This window comes from Tinamus guttatus, unplaced genomic scaffold, assembly GCF_059628265.1.
Source record: "Tinamus guttatus ecotype Peru unplaced genomic scaffold, ASM5962826v1 Tinamus_guttatus_pri_ptg000249l, whole genome shotgun sequence".
NCBI classification, from domain to species: Eukaryota; Metazoa; Chordata; class Aves; order Tinamiformes; family Tinamidae; genus Tinamus; species Tinamus guttatus.
The window spans coordinates 2,245,382-2,268,396 of NW_028288783.1; the positions used below are offsets into that span (position 1 = coordinate 2,245,382).

Below are 23,015 nucleotides of genomic sequence, written 5' to 3' on the forward strand. Positions count from 1 at the left end.
GAGCATAAATGTGCTATGCACAATACAGAGAGCTGTCTGCCTTACAGTAGCGTCAAACTCAAATCATAATTTCCGTTATAGTGAGTAGAAACACAATGAAAGCTGACACATGATAAACAGAGTGTGACATGAAATCATAAAACTATAATTGTGGATATAAGATGCAATGGGATATATTCCGCAGTTACCTGCCATGAGTTTTATGCCAAATTTGAACTTCTCAGGCTCTGTTTTAAATGATAACTCTTAAATTGAAATGTCAGGGATTTTTGCAGTATAAGCCTAAAAATAACATAAACATCAAAATACTGGAGATCAGAAGTCTTGCTTCACTTAATGCCCTAAACCTGCCCATGTGTTAAATGCTCAAAGGAGAATAAGGCAGCTCCACATACGTGTTTAACTGTTGCTCTTTCATTACCTCAGTTTTAGCTACTTATTTTGGCTAAACTTTATGAAGCTTAAACTGAAGTACAAGTTGTTTATCTATAAAAATCTGTAGCTTAGAACAGAGGGTTTGGTAGGAAGAAGGTTTGGCACCCACTGGTCCCACCCTCCCACTCCAGTACCCTCCCAAATGGAATCTAAAATACAGATTTTCTCCATATGCTAGTAGCCTACTGTGTGGTGCTAACCTAACTTGTACCAATTGGACATGAAGCATATTTTGACTTCATGAAGAGAAGACTTACTAACACACAGGAATTTTGTATTGGAAAGTATTTGTTAATTTACCACCCTATGCCACGTGCTCTAGGTGTCCCTGCTGCAGCAGGAGGGTTGGACTAGATGATCTCTAGAGGTCCCTTCCAACTTTAACCATTCTGTGATTCCATAAAGATGAATTCTTGACAAATAAGAGTTCAAGCCTACTATTGGGGTGGATAAATCCCCTTTGATAAATACGAGGGCAATTTCTCTGACTCTGGAGTGTTGATCTAAAGACCTAGTGAGGAAACCTGTACTCTTTGGCCTTTCTAAAAATATGGAACCTGAATAACTGAAATCCATAACAAAGTAAAGCCAGATATGGTCTTTTGCCAAGAAACTGCTAGTCTCAGCAAATAGCAGTAGAAAGTTCCCATCTTCATTCTAGTGAAGGTTTATGTGTCAATGAGCTGTTACCAGCTTTATGTTTAGTGCTGTAGGTCTCAACAGAAAACTTTGCTATAGTTCCCCCAGTCCTCTAATCAGTACTACTCGCTGAAGTATTCGAGTCCTCTAGTTTTCTCTAGATGAATGCTAGTTTCTGAGCTAAAACATCTCCCAAAGTGGAGTTTCTGAAAGCTTTAGATTATTCAGAATGACTATCTTGGGGCTAGAAGGTATTTAGAATTCTCTCCCTGTTTTCCAGTAGGCTACTCAAAATCCAAGAATCTTTGAGGTTTAAGCATGGTATATGTTGCAAATAAAAATGGCTCCAGCATTCATTGTGCTGCCCTTTTTCTAGAGGTGCTAGTTATTTTTGCTAGCTGCTGTCAAAAGGGACTCCAAATTTCAGTCAGTAGTGAGCTTCGATACCAAAAGCAACCGTAGAATGTAAATATATACTGCATCTTGAGGACTATGTGAGCACTGTGATTGCAAAATAAATGCACAGCTCTTTTAAAGCTATCATCGCTGGAGCTCTTAATCTCAATTGCTGCAACATCAACCTGAAGGCCTTAGCACTAGACTCTATCTATGTTACTAAATAATGTCAAGCTGGAGATTGGGGCTTCTAGGTGCCTATTTTTATTGCAGCTAGTGTGCTGCTTGGGAATGGCTTGTGTGACAGGCTTGCCGCAGGCAGAGTCTCTTCCACAGCTTTAGTATGTGGACGCTCATCCCTGTTTTATGCCTGGATGTGTGAAGCAGCAATCTGAACTCACTTTCATACTTGTACAAATATAAGTACAGTTATTGGAATTGCCAGTTCTAACTTCTGGGGAATTGATGGACACCACAGACACTTCCAAAATGAGCTGAGCCCAATCAGCTAGTAGCTGTTTAATATTTATGCCAGTGTGCTTCTTGTTCTGGATGCACAGCTCCTTCACAAACAGCCAGACAGGTCAGGATGGGAGGTGCCATTGCCATGGAATTTGCTACTGTGTATCCTGGAGCTGACTCCATGAAAATCAGGCCTCCTTCCCCTTTTATTGACCAGTGCCCTTGCCACTACCAGTCTATTTTTTTTCTAAGGTCATTTACCAGCTCCTCTGTGGTAAGCTTTTCTCTACTGTTTAATACAATGGCAGAAAGCAAAAAAAAAAAAAAAAAAAAAAAAAAAAAAAAAAAAACCCTGCAGTTCTCACAGTAGTTCATATTAAGCCAGTGCAGTATTCTTGTATCTGGGTTTTGGCTCCTGGCAACCCTGAAGCTTTTAAAACTAGAAGAAGGTTAAAAGGAGAGACTGCCTTTCAATGTGTTGCTGCCATGACTTACATCCTCTGCTTCCTAAGCCCTGTTGAAAGAGAGACTTGATCTATTCATCTGCCTTTTATACCAATACTTGGGAAAGGATGCAAGAGAAAACTTAGTTTCCCTTCCCTCAGTGCTACATTTGCTTGTCCTCACACAGAATGTAGAGTTTTAGAATGCAGAATATGTAGAATATTCTCATGCAGAATATCAATGTTATGTCTCTGTTATTCAGAGGAGAAAATAAGGGAAAGTATCCTGTGGTTTACAATGGCCTTCCTAAAGCTACTAATATCTTGATGCTTTCAGGAATACCTTCTCCTCTTCTGCAGAAAGTTGATGTGGTCTCTGAAGTGTCCCAGGAAACTTGTGAGGCACTGGCTGACTGCCTCAGCCTATTCACGAAGCAGGAAGGGGTATGTATTTTGTTGAGTGTGATTCTAAAGGCTCTGAATAGCTTAGGATACTCTGCTAGCTCCCTGCTTACCTGCTATAAACAAATACACCTATAGAGCTAGGCACTATCGGATCATGTCTTTCACATGCTCAGTGTCTAGTGGAAACTCACGCATCTAAAGAGAGAGTATCTAAGTTCTTTACAAAAGGTTATCTTAGTATAGAGCATTCAAAATAGGCCTGGAACTTGCTCATAAATGACCATTTTACATGTTTAAACTGAATGATTGAACTGAACGAAATGGTTGCTTTGCTAATTTGAAGATTACTGTATTGCGGAAAATGCTTCTCGTTTTTGGATCTATTGTGCTGAACAGTATTGCTTCTGAATTTGTTTTTCGAACCGTGTGGTTAGTGGGTGTATGAACACAGTATCAGTTGGACTTCCGTCTTTTCTGGTGATAAATATCTAGTATGGTGTTCTATAGTTCACATATAGTTCACATATAGTTCACATGGTGAACTATAGTTCACATGCTTCAGTCTGGGAATTCATCGTAGGTTCATTAGTCCTAGACCTAGGAGATTTTTTTCTTTCCTTCTTTCTCTAAAAGTTACATTAGTATCATGGGATAAATGCATCTCTCTGAACAGCGATAACAGTAATTCCTCAGTTTATCTCTTGTTGCCATCAGCTAGCTGTATTTCAAAATGAGGTAGTGTTGGTGCTGAAAGGTCTCCTGCAGTTATTGAACAATGAGCCCTGTTGTCTGCACTTGCTTTACTTTTTTTTTTCATCCCCTTCCAAAGCTTTCTCTCTCTAGTCACAAGTCTTCTAGACTCACTTGAGTCAAGCTCCAGCAGAGTGGATCAAGCATTGGTTTCCTTGCACTTTTTTTTTTCTGTAAGAAAATTGAGTATGAAGGTTGCCAGTTCCATTTGTGGATGAGGGGGAAATCGTTACAATAGTGGGTGTAGTGCTAGTTAGTATTTCTTAATTGTGTTGACATCTTGCTTCAAGCAGGACTAAAATATCTCTCTAGAGTGGAGTGTGGCAAAGCATATGGTGAAATTGTAATTCCACCTTACTTGAACTTGGACAGGATCAGTAGGTGTTAGAGCCCTTTCCATCTGGAAGCACATGGTTTTGGCCACCGAGAAACAGGCTGAGGTATAAACTTGAGTTTCTGCCATAGCTAGTGAAAATGCTCCCTCATGACCGAGAGGGAAGATGTGATCGAAGTGCTTTGTGCTGTGCTGTTTTTCAACTTCCAAGTGTTGCAATTTCAGAGTATAATGGGGGTTCTTAAAGACGCCACAAATGCAGACGGGAAAGGACCTGCAGCTGAGGTGTCTCCCTGGGACTTGTCTCTCGGAAAGAAAGTTTTATTTCCCGGCAGGAATACTTTGTTCCTTGGGCACTGCCGATTTCAAACCGGGCGGCCGTTGGTGGCCGTTGGGCGCGCGGGGCGGCGCTCGGCCCGCCCGCCCGCCGCACTGCGGCCGCGGCGCCCGCCGCTTGTGACGCCGCGCGCAGAGGGGCTGCGGGCCGGGGGGTCCCGGCCTCGCTGGGCACCATGTCCCGGGGGCGGCCCGCGAGCTCCCCCAGCGGCGGGGCGGGGCGGGGCCGCGCGTGGAGGCGGCCGCCGCCGTTCGGGCTCGTGCGCCGCTTTTTGGGCGGGTTCCCCGCCCTGCTGCGGCTGCGGGGCGGGTAACGGGGCCGCCCGCCGGGAAGCGGCTCCGCGGTACGTAGCGCGGCGCGGGCGCGCTCCGGCTTCGCCTTAGTTTAGTCCTTAGCTCCTCGCCTTGGCGCTGGGCTGAGCGCGGAGCCCGAGCGCCGCCGGGGAGGCAGGAGGCGGGTGCCGCGGCGGCCGCGCGGGAGCCGAGCGCTCGCGGCGTTTCTCCGCAGTGACTTTGGCACAAGGTTAGCGAGGGCGCTGGAGCCGCCTTCCAGCGGCAGCGCCGCTCCGCTCGCTTTGGCTTCGCCGGAATTTTCATGTCTGGTAGCAGGAATGTCACTTAAGCGTTGGACTTGGTCTCTCATTGCTCGCTTTTTTGCCCGACTTCGTGGATAAGCCTCAAATCTGTTCTTGGACTCTGTAGGAACCTGGAAGGAAAGGTGTTTTTTAAAGAAACCTGATTTTATTTTTCTGCGCGTTGCTACCTCACTATCCAGTGCAAGACGGGTATGCTGATGAGTAAGTACTGTGACTCTCCTGAGTTTCACTTTTACCATCAAAGGTTATATGTAACAGCAAGTGCCACATCTTAGCTGCCTGCCGGGAGAGCAACCAGCGCTTGCAAGTAGCTTTACCTGCCGCCTGCTGTTGGCTCAAGCGAGCCTCCCTTGCACATAGGTGTTGTCCTTCTTTGTACTTTCTCTTTTTCTCCTTCCAAAAGGGGAGTTTTTTGCAAGCCGAAAATCTCCAGGCAGTGCAATAAGTGGTTCAGAAAAGGATGGTTGGTGATTTCTTCATCTCGTGATTGAAATGGGTTGTATCCACAGCTGATTTGAACTTGTGACAGCAAATCGAGCTTGTCATTCTTTGCAGGGACTCTTAAGGTCAAAACACTCTAGGTCACAGTCCTTGAATTACTTATCTTTAGCGTGGCGTAACAGGCTGTCTTTTGTGTATATATACATGACATAATGTAAAGCAGTGTAAATAAGAAACGTGCATGCAGTTCAACTAGCAAATGTTAGTGACAAAGCAGAAGCTGAGTGGACAGCTTCAGGTTGTTTCATGTTTTCTGAGTATCTTGGGGACATAACTGGGTGCTCACAGGTTAGCTGTGCTTGCCCGTGTTCTTGTGAACGGACGTGTGCTTTAAGATGCAAAGAGTTGTCTTGAATATTTGTGCACTATGTGGCCTGGGGAGGATGTGTATGAGCATGGCTGTTATTGCTTAGATCTACTACCTAAATGGATGGGAATGAGGAAAATGCCTGCAAGCTGCGTCCAGGTGGCTACTGATGAGATTTTTGTATTTCTGTCTTAGGTAGGGGTGAGGGGAGCAGTAATGACACCCTACAGTGAAGGGAACTAGTGCTCCTGAGGGCTCCTCAAGCAAGTGCTTGGAAGAGCCCTGCAGTCACTCAGCAGTCACTTTTTTCTGCCTGCCACCCAGCAAAGCACGCGCAGCTACATTAGCCTTTGCCAGGTCTTAAGAGCCCTTAGATTGTGGGAGGAGTGAGCGGGATCAAATCAAATGAAGGAAACTAAGAAAGTAACTAATTTTGTGATTTGTGAGCTGCAGCTAGAGAGAGGATAGTGTCTTTCCTGGCCGTTGTGTTGGACCTGGAACCGCAGAGGCCCTTTGCCTTTGCAAGCAGAGAAATGCAAGCACTAGTGCAGTGACCCTTTCGCCTTGCGCTCGGATAGAGAGGAAAGTCTTGGGTTTTTTGCCTCCTTTCAATCACTGAAGCACAGCAAAGTGACCCTGTGCAATAGGTATGTTGTCCGTTCTGCTGTATGGCTCTTGCTGAAGGGTAATGGAAACCGAGGCAGGAGTCTCCTGGTGCCGGGGCTGGTGAGCAGTATTGCAGATAGCTGAAACACAGTGTCTGCTCAGCTTGTAAACTTGGAAGGAGAGGACAGTTTGCAGATGATTCATAGTCACACTGGGCACACAGAGGTGTCTGGTACAGAGGGATTGAAATAAGGTGTGTTTATTTCAAGAAAATATCAGCCATACCAATCTTGAACTGCTTGGCCCTGTTTTATTCCTTCCTGCCAAGTCTTTATTTTGCTAGAAATATGGTATCTAGTGTAGATTAAATTCTGTTCCAGAATAACAAGTTAATTCAAAGATGCTCAATTCTAGATCAAGTGTCCAGATAAAGAATGATTGTATGTATCCCTTGTACAGGAAAACATAGGATATAACGGACTGTGGAGTGATATGTAGGCATAGAATACAATAGAACAAAGCTAGTGAGAAAGAAGTGTTTTGGCAGATGATTTCTATCGCTAAATGAATGCCAAATGTTCTAGTCATGCCTTGGTGATTATTGTACTAATTTTGGGATGCTTTACATACATCATTCTTCTGCAAGCTCTAAAGGTGTGTGAGAGGGATAAATTGGAGCAACTTGATAGTGGAATCTGTCCCAATGGTAGCATCCTTCCTTTGGAAGCATTTTCTTTCTTACAGTTTTGCAGGCAGAAAGTGAAATACAGGTCTGTGAAGACAGTGGCCTTGTCAGTGTTACTTCGAACTCACTGAACTGCTTCCTTTAAGTATCCCAGGGGTAGGGGAGTTGGAGCGTAACTGTTTTCAGGGATTTTCCTAGCCTGACTTAGCAAAGCAGGCAGAAAGTGAAGCAGCAGCCCAGACAGAAACTTGTTAAAATAACTGACATTGACGCTCTGCTTGGGGAGAAGGTAACTGTTACTGCTTCCTTTCTCGGAAAGGGCACTATGTGTATTGACAGAACGCTTAAATTTCAAAGCAAGTGATAAGGCCCATGATGAAGTGCTGCGCACGAAAGGCTGCGCAGAGGGCTGACCCAGAGCAGGACACCTGGGTGGTGCTGCAGGACAGAAGGTGGATGATGCTTGTCTTTGTAGTTGCTGCTGTTCCCATATCAGTCTCAACATTTTTTTCCTTAAGAATATGAGCTTCAAAAGTTAGCCCTTTTTTTTCTATGTAGTTATGAGTATGAGTTATGTGTTTGAGTATAATTTCCCGGTAAGGTGCCTTGCTGTGACAGTGGAACTCTTGATGACTCTCAGCTCTACAAGTCTGTGCTCATCACACAACTTGTGCGAAGGTATTCACCGTTTGAGTTTATGCTGCCCAGCTCAAAGCATGCTGCTATACTGCTTCGCACTTTCTAGGGTGGATTAATGCTTGTAGATTTTGTGTGCTCACTAATTTAGTGGTTAGTAATCCACTAAATTGTGTAAAATAAATTAGAAATGGTTCATAGGCCTCTGGAGAAGCATGGGGTAAAAAGCATGTTGCCTTGTAATGAAACCTCTCCTGTCTGTGCCTCTGCAGTATCAACAGTGAGGCTGACTTCTACAGTCTTGCTTACAAGTTGTTTTTGGATTTTTTTAATGCATAATTATGGAGAAAAGTGGCTTATTTAAGGCTGTAGGAGAGAAAGATGAAGCAGCAATCAAATTTAATGGAATACTGCTTGATACAGTAAGCTTTTTAAACAGAAATTATTCAGATCTGTGTTATAGGAATGTGTTGGAAAAATGCTTCTGCTCTTTATGCGTGTGAGGAAGCCGATAGCTGGAAACAAAGAGAGAAATACATAATATGGAAATTCTGCACGTGTGTTCTTCCTTCTTGTGATTACCGCTCTGGGGATATTGTTCGTTTTCCTCTTCTCCATGCTTGGAACACAAACTGGAGTGAGGAGTGTACACATTCCTTCTGGTTTCATCATGATTTCATAATGTTCTATAAAGCTGATCAGCTTGTTTTTAAATTGCTGGCCTAACATGTATCTGATATGTTTTTGGAAGAACAAGTGAGAAACAGAGTTTGGAAACTGTTAGCTCTCAAAATGGCAGTGTGTATTCTCAGCTAAAGACTGATACTATTTCATTAAAAAAAAAAAAAAAAGAAAATAGGGTTTAAGGCTGAATCTTTTTGCATAGCCCATTACCTATTGCTGTTACAGTGTTTTGTGCTGATATGAGGTGCTCAGCAAGCAGAGCTGTGTGTTCTGTTTTGTGTTTGCTTTTGTCTCTGTGCTGTATAAAGTATCAGAATGCTATTTAAGTGATGGACTGGGTGACTGTAGTCAAACATGCTTCCTAACTGTCTGGACCTTTACTCTCCTCTTTGACATTTCCTTTTTGTAAGGCTGATAAAATGCGTTTCATAGAATAGGTTAAAAAATTAAGTTAAAGAATAAGTTAAAAATAAGTTTTGCATTTGAAAAATTAACTTCACTGGGCCTGTCCACTATAGTATGTTAGCACTTTTTTCTGAGGGTGATGTGATTTTTAACTTGTCCGTTTAGCGTGCCATTGTTTGTAGCCATCATCTCTGAATAACTTAAGGGTTTGTAGCATTGAACTATCAAGTCCTATTAAGCTTGCCAGCATGGTAAGATTTTTGCTTTGTTTTACTTGGTCTCTTAAAATATGGTGATTCAGGGCTTAGGAGTCTCATCCTGTGGCTCTTGTCCTGCTGTAGTAGGCTGTCCGTGTGCAGCTTTGTCTATGTGCAGCTTTTCCTTGAATAAAAGAGGTTGGCTGATCTAACTTCTTCCGTGTTTTTGTTGTGTTTTTACATTGTGTGTTGTAGTCACTTGCGGTTCCCTGGAGTGTATAAACTCTTCAGCTGTGAAGAGTTAAACAGATTATCTCCTATCTAGGTTGTTATAGCTGAGTGCGTCTCTCTTCTTTTGTTGTACTTAAGTTTTACCTGGCCAGAATGGTGGCTTTCCAAACAAAACTACTATTTTTTTCACTTGTTTATTCAATGATTCCTCTGAACTGATAGCATGTTCATAACAGAGCTGAGCCTTTGTGGAGTTTGACCTCTTGTCTGATATTTTTATCTTGTGAACTGAGCATGTGCTTGTTGACCTTCCTGTCTTCCAGAATACCAATGACTTTGAAAGCTTTTCTGTTTGTAATATTAATATTCAGACTGGAGTTATTCCTGTTTGCTGTCCTGTGCAGTGAAGAAATGATCTGTATAAAGTTGACTGCTGAGTCATTGAGGTTATCATTAGAACTGGTAAATGGACTGTACAAAAGAGTTTATGTACTGAAAGTACATCACTGCCACTGCAGTTTTCCTTTAAAGTACATACCCGGTCAGATCACCAGTGAATGTTGGAAATCTGTTTTTTCCCCAAAAAGCTCGTACTTTTCTTAATATCATCCCCTTTTAAATGCTTCCTGAAGTATTTCAAAGGGACCTGAAAAAGGAGCTTGTTTGGTGTTACACAGATGGGCAAGGGCAGGCATGTGCTCACCTGAGGATTGCCGATAAGAACACACAGAGCAAAGGATGCTCCATTTATAGTAGAAAGCTTGAGAGCTGAAGGTTGCTGCAGAGGAGGGGTAAGATAAAGGGTCTGTTATGAACAAAGCACATCAGTTTGTTCTGAATATCCTCAACAGTCCAGTACCAAGGGGACCTCTATCTTTTGATGTAAGGATGGCCTTCATATAGATGGCTCTTGTCTTTCCAGGATGCCTCTGAGGGTGACAGCTGTGAGGACATGTTACTTTGCCCTCATCTTTAAGCAAACTGGAAGGTAAATGGGGGCTGTCACTGCCATTGGACAGAAATATTTTCTGTCCTCTTATACTCGTCATTGCTACAGTAAACTCAGACATCAATGCAATATCACTTGGATCCATGGACTGGGAGACTATCAGAATGAATTTAAGATGTGCCTGTTTGAATGAAGTCCATGGCCTACATGATAATGCAGGGATACCTCTTAGCTTGAAGATGGAAAGAGATTAGCCACAGAAGCAGGCTACATTTTTCATCCGCATCAGGTATGTCTGTGCTGCAAAAGCTACACTGATTTTTCAACCTCAGCTAGTTTAGGCGTGTTGTTTTTCTCTTGAATAGAAAGATGATTTCCCATTAAACTCGAAAGTTAATAGTATCACCACTGCAGGTCTCATTACTCCTTTTTGTGAGTCAAGAGCTATGTTGAGGGGGAAGGGAGAACAAAACTAGTCTCCTCTCATGCAGGAAAATTCAATTTAACTTGACCTGAACGTCAACCTCTATGCCTTGTGCTGGTCTGCCATGGGAGACAGCACTAGCAGGTGCTTGGAGAAATTTGAAACTGATAGACATGAAGAAATGCCACAGTCATATATGGCAATTTTTCCCCCTTTCTTATTAATGGAGAATATGTGTGAATAAGATGATTCTAGGTAACATGATAATCCATATGCATCTATAGTTTTTATCTTAGTGGAAATGCCAGCAAGACTATTAACTGTGAAAATACTCAATGCTGTGCATGTGGCCTGCCTACAGATCTGGTAAAACTTCTTGCTGCAGGAAGAAACAAATGAAATTCAGGTGAAATTGCTGACTGAGACTTTCAGACAGTCTGAAACAATCAGCAGTTGTGCATGTAGGTAGCTGACATCTAGGTTTGCATAACCTGCCTCTGCTCCACCTCTGCAGCCATGTTTCAAGTTGAAGGCTGAAAGCTACTCGCATGTGTGCTATTTCCAAAGGTTTTCTGCTTCACTGGTGAGAATTTGTGCATAAAAAACTAGTTGGACTCTAGTACGGTTTTCTTTTTTTCAAGCATCAAAGGGATACTTAAGAAGCAGTCTGCTGTAACCCATCCTATTTGAGACAGTTTAAGGGGTCTGCGTGTCAAAAGTGAATTGATAACATAATCTGTTATCAATTTATTTTACTCTCAAGCTGCAGTCTATAGAATCTGTGACTCTGTGAACAGATAGCAACAGATATCGCAGCAAAAGAATCATAAACACCCTCCATAGAGGTAAAAGTGTTTGAAATCATCCATAAGGAGATAAGCTTTTTTTTAGTCAGTGATAGTATTTGTGTTTGGATTATCCAGCTGCTTCACATAGCATGGGTGATGTTGTCTGGTGTTGTGTTGTAATGCAATAGTAGGTATCGTATTTCCAAAAAATTGTAATGTTTTTACCCTTTAGCAGTTACTTCTAGCAAAAACGACAACTAGGAGACTGTAATTTAGCTTTTAGTCTCAATACGCAAGTGTCTTCTGTAACACAGAATATCTATCTGCCCCAAAATTCGGGATGTTGAGCATAACATACTCAAATTTCAGGATATGCCTTATCAGCCTACCTATGATCTTTGTTTTGCCTATTCTCTGCTTAAAGATAAAATCAAAGTAGTGTCTGGAAGGAAGAAATCTCTTTAGGGAGAGACAAACTTCTTAATGCAGCAAGTCATTCTAAAATCACAGGTACAACTGGGATTTTTGTGCTTATATAACCCTCTGTGAAGTCTGACCCTTCAATCCCAAAAGCTGATGCATGTTTGCTAGGACGTAGCAATGGAGGATGCTTCCCACCTGTGTTGTGAGCCTCCCTGCTGACTCCTGTCCTCTCTAGAAGTTCCAACTTATAAAATAGTCTGGTGAGCATCCAGATTTATTTAAGCACTTCTATTTTGAAATAAAAGCTAGCAAAGAAGACATCTGACTGCATGTTTTTATAGATGCAAAATAACTGTATGACGTGCATGCTTAAGGAGCTTTTGCCCTTTCTTTCTCAGTAACAAACACGGTTGCAAAGCTGGAGCGTGTAAAGGAGAAAACCAGCTTCACAAGTGTTAATCCTTTTGATAGGAAGCTAGTCTCGCTCTCCCGAATCTAAAATGCATCCGGTTGTGTGCAGCACTAAGTAAGAGCCAACAGAAACGTGGCAAAAACATGACAGTTGCTTCAAAAACGAAAACACTGACGCACTGGGTCGGATCCGAGTGGAAAGAAGTGTGGGGGAGGGAATCCAGAGTAGCTGATCAAAGTCATCAGTTGTATATTCCACGAAATATTCAAGGGAAATAGCTACATCAAAACTGCCGTAAGATGTGTTTGCAAAACAGTATTTTAAGAATGAAAAGGAAGCATTTCCTATGTGTGTGTTCTTAAGAACACCCCTTATGTCTTAAAATCTAGGCTGTCTGTGAAACTAACAGACTTCAAAGCTGTCCAAAGGAAAAAAGGAGCACAAAAACCCCTGCCACATCCAAAAACCTTGCAGTAATGTTCTACTCTAATCCTGTTGGCAGCAATACTAATGTGTAAGGCCGTGCCTATGTCGAATGAGACCCTTACCAGGTAAGGTTGCCTCTGAGGAAATGGATGCTCTATCTCATTGCGGGGGGGGGCAGCAAGAGTATCTCTGGGGTAGTCCTGTAGCTCTGCAGCTTAAACTAACTTCCCAAGGATGTACCTCACCCCAGAGGTCTTTCAGCCCAAGCTTATTTTGGCATAAGGTTCTGGCAAACTTAAAACAGCAGCCATATTTAATTTCAGCTTGGCTCAAAATAGAAACAATGCTAAATAGAAAAGGACAAAACAGGAAGTTTTTTTTTTTTTTTTTTTTTTCCTCTCGCTTGAACTCCTCATATTTGACTAGTCATTATTCTAAGCCTGGAGCAAGAGTAGGGACAGAACGTGCTCTGGATGCTGGCAACTTCTGCTGCTCTCAGACCTAAGTAGATTCCTTGCGAGCTTTATCAGTTTGCAGCTGCGTCATTTAAAGAAAATGCAACTGCAAGAAATACACCCTTAGAGAGGAAGAATTAAAACTGCCAGAAAGTCTTAGTTTAGAAATCTCTGCTAAATTTTGACTAGCACAGTAAGTTGAGAGAGAGCCATTTTTCCAATTAAAGCTTAAGCCCAAGCTTTGCAAGACCGAACTATTCACTTAATCTGCAATCAGAAATGATGTATTTGCAGTGCATTCCTGTGCTGTAGAAGGGTTCTTGGCTCAGAACTACCGCGTTCCCTCTGTGATAGACCTGCAGCGTTTCGTCAGCCTCTGAATGCATAAACTCCGATGCAGTCAGATGTAGCTGGAAGTAAGGTAGGTAGCTCCGCGTGCAAGAGGACATGTCAGGGCCTGAACATGGAAGGACTAAAGGCTTCTGTCGCTTCCATGTGGGTAGGTCAGAAACAATTCCTCCAGAAAGTCTTAAATTTATGAATTTTGTATCTTGGAAGAAGGGGTCCGATGGCTTTCCAACTCTTTCCCTGAGGAACAGTATTTTAACCCTTGTACGTGTTGCCATGATCTGGCACAGGCTGATCCTGCTGAAGTCTGAGTTCCTTCTGTGTGGCAGATAGCCAGAATCTTGTTTCTAGCAAAGGGTCCAAACTATCTGATTGCATTTGGTCTTTTTCTTCACAAGCAGAATTTTATTATTTGCATAGTTCAAATATGAGGGGATATAACTCTGTACTCAAGAGAATGAAATATAGGCTTTCCCACTCAGCTCTGCTAAATGCCTTCTTTTGAACTTTGGAGGTGAACTTTGGTAGCCGATTCACAATGAATTCCTCTGTTCATCTAGAGAACGGTTCAGGCAGTCTTGTGACTATGAAGTCTGTGGTATCTTCCACGGGCTTTGCGTTGGGATGTAAAAGAATAGATGCCAGTTGGTTTATATGAGATAGGTTTGTATGAGGGGGTTGTTTATGTGATTGGGGGTCTTTCAGCCCTTGTTTAAAGAAGAAAAACAACAACAACATGGTGCCTGTATGAGTCTGAAAGAACAAAATGTCACGTTGACACCCTCAGTTTCTCCTTAGAATTTGAAGTACTGTGGCAGTCCTTTGCCGTAGTTGTAGATGACCCAGCTGACCAGTAGGGCAAACTCCTTCAATAAAGACCTGTTTCCTTGGGATTCAGTAAATAACCCTATTGTTATGAGTAGGCTCAGTTTACCCTGATTATTTGTCCACACTTTATTTTACATTTCAGTAGTTGCACTAGCAGTAGTTTAAGTCTTGGGCAAGTGGTACCTAACTATTTTTTCAATAGATCTTCAAAACTGGGCAAATGGTCAGCTTGTAGCACTGAGACACATTTGCCAATAGGCCTAAACATGGTAAAGCAAAGCACGGCTTTTTTGGCTCAGTCTTCTGTACTCTAAGATGAGCCTATGCTGTGGTCATGTTTTTGGAAAGGAGAATTTTAAAAGGAGCTACTGTAGCGAAAAAAGAGTTATGACATGAGGCTTTAACATATGTTAAGGCAACTGAAGTTTATCTTGAGTTCCTTGTGGCTCATGGGGAGTGGTGAGTCAGCAGGGGGATTTTATGTATGCAACCAATGTGTGCAAGCAAAACCAGGTAAGAACTCTGAAAGCTTTGCATAAAATATTTGTGTATTTTAGGGCTTTAGCTGCCCACCGATACATTCATGAAACTGTCTGCTTCTGCTAGTGCAGAGCAGAAAAAGGTCCCTAGCGGAGGCTGTCAGATGAAGCGCTGATTCTTTTCTCTGACAGGTCAAGTACTGTGTTCAGGCCTACTTTCAGAGAAACATACTGATACTAAAATTACCCCGTTTTGTTTTTTGCTGATTTTGGAGTTGTGTGTAGGGGTTTTGTTGTTGAGATTCTTTTTTTGTGTGCGTGTGGTTTTTGTTGGTGGTGGATTTTCTTTGTATCCATAGTAGGAGTTAAGCTCCAAGAGTAGAGACAAAAATTAAGCCTCTCTCCTATGGAAAACTTCCCTTGTTGAAGCTCAAAAACGTGTTTAATAGCATGAGAACTCAAAATTACAGAATTAAAGCTTTCTCCCAGTGTACACAGCAACTGGTTTTGGTTTTCACTTTCAGTTATTACTTAAGCAATAACTTAAAGCTGTTCTAGGTAGTGGAAGATCTAAAAGTACTTTGTCATAGAGGCAAATCCTGTAGAGTCAGGGCTGTAATAGCATGATTGTAAGTCAGCTAACAAAACACACAAAGCTGTTCCATTTTTAAATAACTGTGCCTTGGGGAGGTTATTCTAAGTCTTTCAATTACTTCCATAATGAAATAAAAATACAGGTTTGTTCAAGGCACTGAAACAGACCCACCTCGTTTCAAAACTTTGTAGTTCTTGTTCTACATTAAATGTAGAAGAATAAGAGATTTACTCTCTGCTAGTTTGAACTGGTCATCACAAAGAACTAGCTTATGCAGGGAGAAGCTAGCACTAGGGAAAGAATAAACTGTATTGTGCTGGCAGCAGAATTGCAATTATGTGAGCTGGTCTGTTAGGATAGACAAGTAGTGTATGCATTGCAGAATATGCACATGGAGACTTGCACTGTGAGCCTCAGATTTTTTTTTTTTTTTTTTTTTTTTTTTTTTTTGTGGGGATTTCCTTTTTTTGATGCAGACATCCCAGAGTAAGGGAAAGAATCCTCCTTGTTTTGCTTCTCCATTGTTTCCTATGGGTCGCTTGCCATAATGTAGCATGTCACAAAGCACAGTGTTGCCCAAAAAATTGTCTTTCAGGCTAGGATGTCCTATTAGAGTAGTGGATGTCTGGAAACTAAATTTGGTAAGAAGTTTGACAGGTTTGGTTGTGTGTTTTTTTGTTTGTTTGTTTGTTTTGTTTTGTTTTGTTTTAGCAGAAAACTGTTTTAATTTCTCTATATCAGAAGATGGTCACATAAAATTGACAATTTCATTGTAGCAGTATTTTTCTAATTGTCTGGCTAAATGCTAATTTTCAGCCAGGCATTAGATGAGCCCTTATCTTGCTACTGAAAATGTGTCCCCCATCTGTGCTGCATGGCGAATGCCCTTCACGCAGTGACGTTTCTGGGAGGATGGAGTTTCTGTGCCAGGAGACGTTCGTTTTGAAAGCCACTCCTGAGCCGCAGAGGCCTCGGTGCTGCCTTTCTGCATCAGCTTCCCGCAGAGCAAAGGTGGTTCGCAGAGCCCTGGAACCAGGGGAGCTTCAGATCCTCTGCCGTGTCAAAGAGGTGGCGCTTCCTCCCTACACAGCTTGAAAGTCCGCACAGTTGACCACCTTATTCACAGCACTGGAGCTGTGTGTGCTTGAGCGTAAAGTGAACTAAGCCACATTGTGGGTTTGTGTTTTCTCATTCAGAAGAACCAAGACGTTAAGGTTTGCTGAATCATAATTCATGATTCTAATGCTAAAAGCAGGTAGCCTGCCCATTGGTGAGGTACCTGTGTTTGTCTCCTTCCCTTGCTTGCAGTGTGTTGTTTTTAGGTGGTTTACTTGCAGCTGCAATAGCATGTTACTGAGATGTTCATTTATTAGCTGGGCATCAGTGGTGTGACTGTTTCCTACTCTACAAAAGTGCCACTGTTGTTGAGCCTTAATTTAAATTAAAAGCACTGAGTGCTGCACAAAGAAAGCATTTTGTGTATTGTACAGAGGGGCCTTCAGGAGGCCCAGAAAGGGCCTTGCTTACAGGCTGTTTAGATTCACTGCCAGGCTTAGGGCTTGAAAAAACGGAGATGGGAGGAAGGTCTTCTGCTCCACTTTACGAGTCTCCCACCTCCGGCATGAAAGCTGAAGGTGCAGAAAGGAGTGGGGCTGATGTTTGTGGCATTCAGAGAGGCTTTAGATATTTAGGAATAGGCCTGTGAACTTATTCAATTATTTTTTCCTGCTAGTATTAGGCACTGAAGGAGTTACCTTTAACTCATGCTCTTGTAAGCACAGCAGCATAGAAGGACATTCGAGTGTCTGCATATAGCTTGTTGCTTTCCTTTAAGGGAAAGAAAGGGGAAAGGAGGAATAGAGCTGTAGCCAGACTACAAAAGTAACTGGATTCTACTCTTTTAATTCACAGTTTGGAGCTTGAAAGCCTGAAGGGCACTAACATTTACAGAAAGCTCTTGTGGGTGGACTCCATGTTCAGCTGAACTATGAAGTCAGCCATCTCAACCTGGCTATCAAACTCTTGTTGGAGAAGTATTTAAAAAACAAATACATTGCTGCAGTGATCTAGTTCCAGTTGCTCTGTGTCACTGTATCAGGTCATGGCTGTGTCTGTAGCTGTAAGGTGAATGACTGCTCATTTCTGCAAGAAAGGCTAGCTAGTTTCCCCCAGATCTACAGCAGCTGCAAGTCTGATGTTTCACTCGCAACATTATGTTTAGAGGTGAAAACAAGGCTGATCTCAACTGTCGTCATCGTAACAGTGCAAACGCATGAGGCCGACCCTCTCGATGCGGTTAGTGCAGTTGCTCTCGTGCAAGGAGCTCGTGACAAGGGTGGGTGCAGAGCTGAGCAGTGGAACTGCGTGCGATGCCGGCTGGCTCCGCGCTGGCCTCGCTGGGACGCGCTGTGTGGCTGCCTCTGCCGTCCCTGCTGGGAGCTCCTGGAGCCAGTGGTGGCATTGCAGGGATCAGCTGCAGGCGTGAAAAAAGACATGACAGCTATTCCATAGCTGGGGGATGAGGAGCTAAACCCGGTAAGACGCGAGGTACCATCTGTCCTCTGAGAGCTCAGGCACAGCTACGGAAAGCACGGGAACCTCTGCTGCTGCAGCACACGGTGTGCCCTGCGTGGGCCATCAAGAGAGCATCTTGTCTGGTATTCCAGGGAATGGGCCCGCACGGGCTATCCAGGGCTGTGCAGCCTGCAGTTTGGTGTGATGCTTATCACCTCACTGCCTTCCCTCAAACTAAGGATTTGTAGCATTGTATGTAAAAACCAGCGAGGTGTTCAGGCAGCGCAGCTGCACCAACTCAGGCAGTATTTCACTGAAATGTCCTGGTCTCCCTGCCCCCAGCCTAATAGACCCAAATGTGTATGTGTCAGAAAAATGATTTTTGGGGGTGTTTTTTTCTTTACAATTATGTTTCTGCTTTATATGTAGCTCCTAACAATTTTGTGTAAAGAAATATTAAGACTAGTCTGGATATTCTTTCTGTACTCTTGCAGTTGTTTCTGTGTTGAGGCACTGAAGAGACACAGGATGGGCAAGAGAAAAAGTTTCGATGGGAAAGCAGATGAAGCTGAAGTGTCAACTCCAGAAGTGGCAATAGAGTAGCAAGGAACTTAGAATAACTCATCTCAGAACTTAAATATTGGCCATGCCTCATGAATCAAAATAAAGAGCAGTCCACTACTTATGTCTTGGGGAAATCTGTATATTCATTAGTTACTGGGGCTGTTGGAGAAACTTGATAGAAATCTTGCTTGTTACACTTGGAAGAATGGAGACTGCATCCCATAGTTCTGGAGAAAAATAAATACTTCTGCTGCAGGAAGATTTTAAGAAATGTATCTGGTCAATAAGACAAGAAGACAAAATGGAGAAATCACTTAAAGCTGCTTTACAAAAAAGTTCAAGTGTATTTACTATGCGTATTTCAAAAAAAATTATTTCTCCAGTGATACCTTTATTTAAGAAGATTACATGAAGGTGGTGCTAGTCCTTTTTGAACAAGTGCCAGGCTTCTTTACACATGAAATCAGTCAAAAAATGGTAGTAGAACCATGTTTTGGTGCTTCTTGTTTCACCACCATTGAGTTGTATAGATTGTTAAGGATGCAGTTACTGTTATTACAGACAGTGTTTTTAAGAGATGCTCATGTAAACCCTTATCTTGCTGTGAGTTCTGGACTGCAGGACCTCTTGTGGGCACCTCTGCCTTTGCTAAATGTAAAGGCATTCTGCAAATTGAGTACTCTTGGCAAAGGTTCTGTATCGGGCAAAGCTTTCCTGCCTCCAGGTATTGAATTAAAACTGCTTTAAAATGAGTTCATTCAGATATGAATGAACATTTTTAAGCTGAAAGCAGCAAACTTAAATCTGGGTGTGTTTTCTTTTATCACTACTTCAGTTCCCTTATGTAAGAGCTGAAAAGCTTTCTTCCTGCCTACTAGTAGTATTTGTGCTTTACTAATAAATATTTCACAGCTAGGAAATCTGGGAGCACGTAGAAAAATGAACTTAATGTTAGACTCACTGTTTATTTTCCAAATGGGGTGTTTGTTTTCATTCCACCTTCTGCAGTTACAAATAGCTCTGCGTGACAAAAGGACAAAGGAACCTTAAAAAAGATTTTTTACAGAGTTTTTCAGATGTCAGAGTTTTTTTACAGAGTTTTTTGATGTCAGGCCTGTATTTATATTACTGGTTTAGTTGCACTGCCATGCTAGGTAGATGCAGGAAGAGATTCATCTTGATTTTGAGATACACTTGGATTTTCCTTCCTGTTTTCTGTTAAATAGCATTGAAGCTTAAATTTTTAATGTTAACCATTAGTCCAAATTACTTATCAAAGCAGAGCAGTGGGTGAAGGCATCTTATTCTTCTCATTTTAGTTTAAATTTGCAAATACCATATTAATAGCTTGTTTAATTTTGCTGCTGCTTAATAATAATGAAAAGCACCGCTTCAGTTTCAGTTCCCACCCTTCCCCTCTCAAGTGTGTGAAATACATATGTTATTTCTATAAATGGACAATACTTTTAAGTGATCTGCACAGAAAAATCTCTGCTATAACTACTTAATATCAATTCTTTTGCAATGGGGCACACCTGACTTCTGCGAAACCCTGCAGCAACTGCCTTAGTTGCAGCCTTGAAAGTGAACTTTAGCCAAAAGTGGCTATAACTCATCTAGATTTTTTTTTTCCATTCTGTTCAAAGTAGAACTATAAGGTGGTAACTGGCATAGTGATTTTATTGCTTTCAATTAGCAACCCAATTTTATTCTGTTTAATTATCATTTAATTGGATTGCCTCCCTACACTGAGGGCCTGGAAGCAAAACCAGCTGATGCAGTACGTGGCACAGCAGACGGGATGCAGGTTTCTTGCACGGGCCTTTCTCCAGAGGATATGCTGCTGCCAGAATAGAAGCTTCTCTGGAAGTGGCAAATTTGCTTTGACGTTTCCTTTCTAGCCTCTACATTGCCAGCCTCTCATTTGAGCCCGATTCAGAATCTGCTATTTCAGGTTGTAACTGAGGGGGTCAAAGACTCCACAGGGAAATAGAAGCTATTATTAGATCTAGAACTGGTATATTGGAGTGAGAGAGAGGTGCCTTATAAATGTAGCTGCTTGTGTGAACACTACATGAAGTAACGCTGTGATGTAGAAAGTAACCAGAAAATGACACATGAAGAGTTCCTGGATTAGACGCAGAAAAGCAGCATTGGTAGGTGTATCGCTCGCCTAGGAGAGCAAGTGGTCCCTGTAACCGGTCCAAGAGATTCATTGCTCTGTCCTTGCAGGTTCTTAGTGGTGGGGGTGTTACAGTGGTAAACTGACCCTTGCAAGTAAATTAGAGGACAAGGCAATAGCTGGGGATGCTGAAAGCCTTTGGAGCAGGGAGAAGGAGGGGGAGGAAGAAAGTCAAGTTGTTGGGTGATCATAGAATCACAGAATCCTTAAGGTTAGAAGGGACCTTTAGAGATTGGAGAGAATGGCACATGGCAGCCTTGCCTCCAGGACAAGGACCTCCAGGAGTCATTCATGTAAGAATTTTCCCCACTTTCCCTTAGGAGGCAGAGGAGGCAGGAAAGCACATCGAAAAAGGAGGAGGAAATGGGCAGGACATGTTGCTTGCTCGTTACTAGCGTTGGGCTTGAGATGCAGTTAACATCATCCTCCCTGGTGCCGGCTGCATGTGTGGGCTGAAAAAAACTTCCACCATCTGGTGGCTGGTTTTCTGTTTGGTTCCTGACTCCTCTGTAAACTATTTTGAGAGTGGTGAGGGAAAGCTGTTTATATCAAAGCTCTGTGAGCTAGTAGAGGAATCTCTTCCTTAACCTCTTCTCTAATCCACAGGGTTGCATGTTTTCAGCTCGCAGTTCTGATGTAATTATTCGTAGCTGGCATTCACATTTGCTCTGTATTTCAGTTCAGATGGTGCTTCTCGGCCCAAATTAAAGCTGACTAGTAGAAGGAGCCTTGCACACGTAGGAACGGATTGCTGTGGCTCATAGTTATAGTCATGCAGGTGAAGAGTAGTGAATATTTCTGCTCAGACTTAAAGTGTGGTGATCTGACTGGCTTGTATCCACTCGTGGAATTTTGCTTTCTTCTATTAAATTTTATTTGGCAGACTTCTCGGTAACTGAGAAATGCTGAGATACAACCACATTGTGGTCACAGGAATATTGTAGTATTCTCATTAATTCATGGGGCTTCGGTTTCAGCCTTTTGCCTTTGAACCAGTTCCTTATTTATTACAGTCTATTTTCTGAATAGCTTTGAGCTATGCATTCCTCGGAGAGATGGGATTTTATTCATACATGTATCTACTTATAGGTGAGGAATTTGAAACTGGAGCATGAGCAGGAGAAAAACAAGATCTTGTCAGAAGCACTAGAGACACTAGCCACTGAACACCATGAACTAGAGCAGTCACTGGTGAAGGGATCTCCGCCTCTAAGCATCCTCAGTGAAGAGCAGTTCTATGATGCTGTTTCGGGTAAGTACTGATGTCCCTGGGTGTTCGGGGATCATGATGGGGATGGGGCAACAGTCTTGCTCTAAGTGAATCTCTTTCCAACATGCCAGGAACTTTAGGAAAAGCCTGTGCTTTGTGAGGGGGCCTCTGAACTTGTGCCTCAGGGCAAACCTTCCTCAGTTCACCTGTAGAACTGTGCTGCTTTACCTTAGCAGGGCAGAAAGTTACAGGCCCCAGACATGAAACATCTAATTGCCTGGATGTCTACACCCTGTTTTAAATAGCAAAACTTAGGACTCCTATTTTTGGGAGATGTAAATATAGCTGGGAGTCTTCTCAGTTATTTTCTGCATGTATATGTATGGGTTTGTTGTTCAAAGATCAATCCTTAACAGTCACTGTTTTTGAGAGATAAAGAAGGTTAAAAAAAGCTTGTTTCTTTCACCTCTGTGTATTTTAAGTATCACAGGTTGAAGAGAAGGATCAATAATAATTTTCTGTGCATCTTCAAAGTACCTTTCTTTTGCTGTCAGCTTAGTACCTTTCATATTTTCATGTGCAAAACATATAAATAGTGATTTTTGGAAAGCACTGGACTGCATAGGATAATTACAAATACATTGGTATAGTTAGGATGTGCACAGTGCAGCTAGATAACAACTCTAATTGGGTGATCTGGCAATGCACAGCTGACTAAAACTACAAAAATTGCTAAAACTACTAATAGGATCTAAAAACGTTTTAATATAAACGTGGCCTAACTGTATCATATAATTAGACTGTGATGGCAGACTTAATGAGCAAGGCCTAATGGGGTTGTTTGTTCTGCAGACTTAACTGATTTGACTCTTCTGACTGATGAGAAAACCAGTGCTTCCCATCTCTAAGTGTACTGCAGTGTCCAGCTTAACTGGACACTGGGTAAAAACAGGCTAAGTACAGTCTGTGTTCAGATGCTCAAGTGTAGAGCAGAGGAACACAATAATCAACACAAGACTGTTTCTTGCCGCAGTAACAAATGTATCAAATTTTCAACCAGGAGAAGAGATTAAGGAAAGCCAGAAACAGGTTCTTCAATGAGAACCAAAGGAACAAGTCTGCTTAAAGGCCTTGGGCTCTTCTGCTTGTTGCAACAAAGCGGAGAGCTGTTGTTTATCTGGTGCTGGTGGAATGTGGTCTCTCCAGCTGAGCTTGCTCCGTTTGTATATGCAAGAGAATACTCCCTTAGCTTTGAAGGACTATTGGTCTATAAAGAACTGTTAGTCTATAAATCTGCTAACCTACCCATTGTCAAAAACTTGATCTTGAATGAAAGTGTCTAAAAACACCTTTCTATCTGGAAATGGTGG

At 42.3% G+C, this 23,015-nt stretch overlaps 1 protein-coding gene across 3 annotated transcripts in view; it reads left to right on the plus strand.

Moving 5' to 3' along the window:
• OSBPL1A (oxysterol binding protein like 1A) overlaps positions 1-23,015 on the plus strand; it is a 65,973-nt gene that overhangs the window by 19,832 nt on the left and 23,126 nt on the right. The window contains exons 14-15 of one of the 3 annotated variants that reach the window (XM_010217780.2): positions 2,713-2,819; positions 21,525-21,687. In XM_010217780.2, coding sequence (XP_010216082.1) covers positions 2,713-2,819; positions 21,525-21,687 — 270 coding nt within the window. Of the gene's footprint in view, positions 1-2,712; positions 2,820-4,899; positions 4,919-4,940; positions 4,998-21,524; positions 21,688-23,015 lie in introns of those variants that run through there. The other 2 variants (XM_088526663.1, XM_088526662.1) reach the window with 2 other exon arrangements.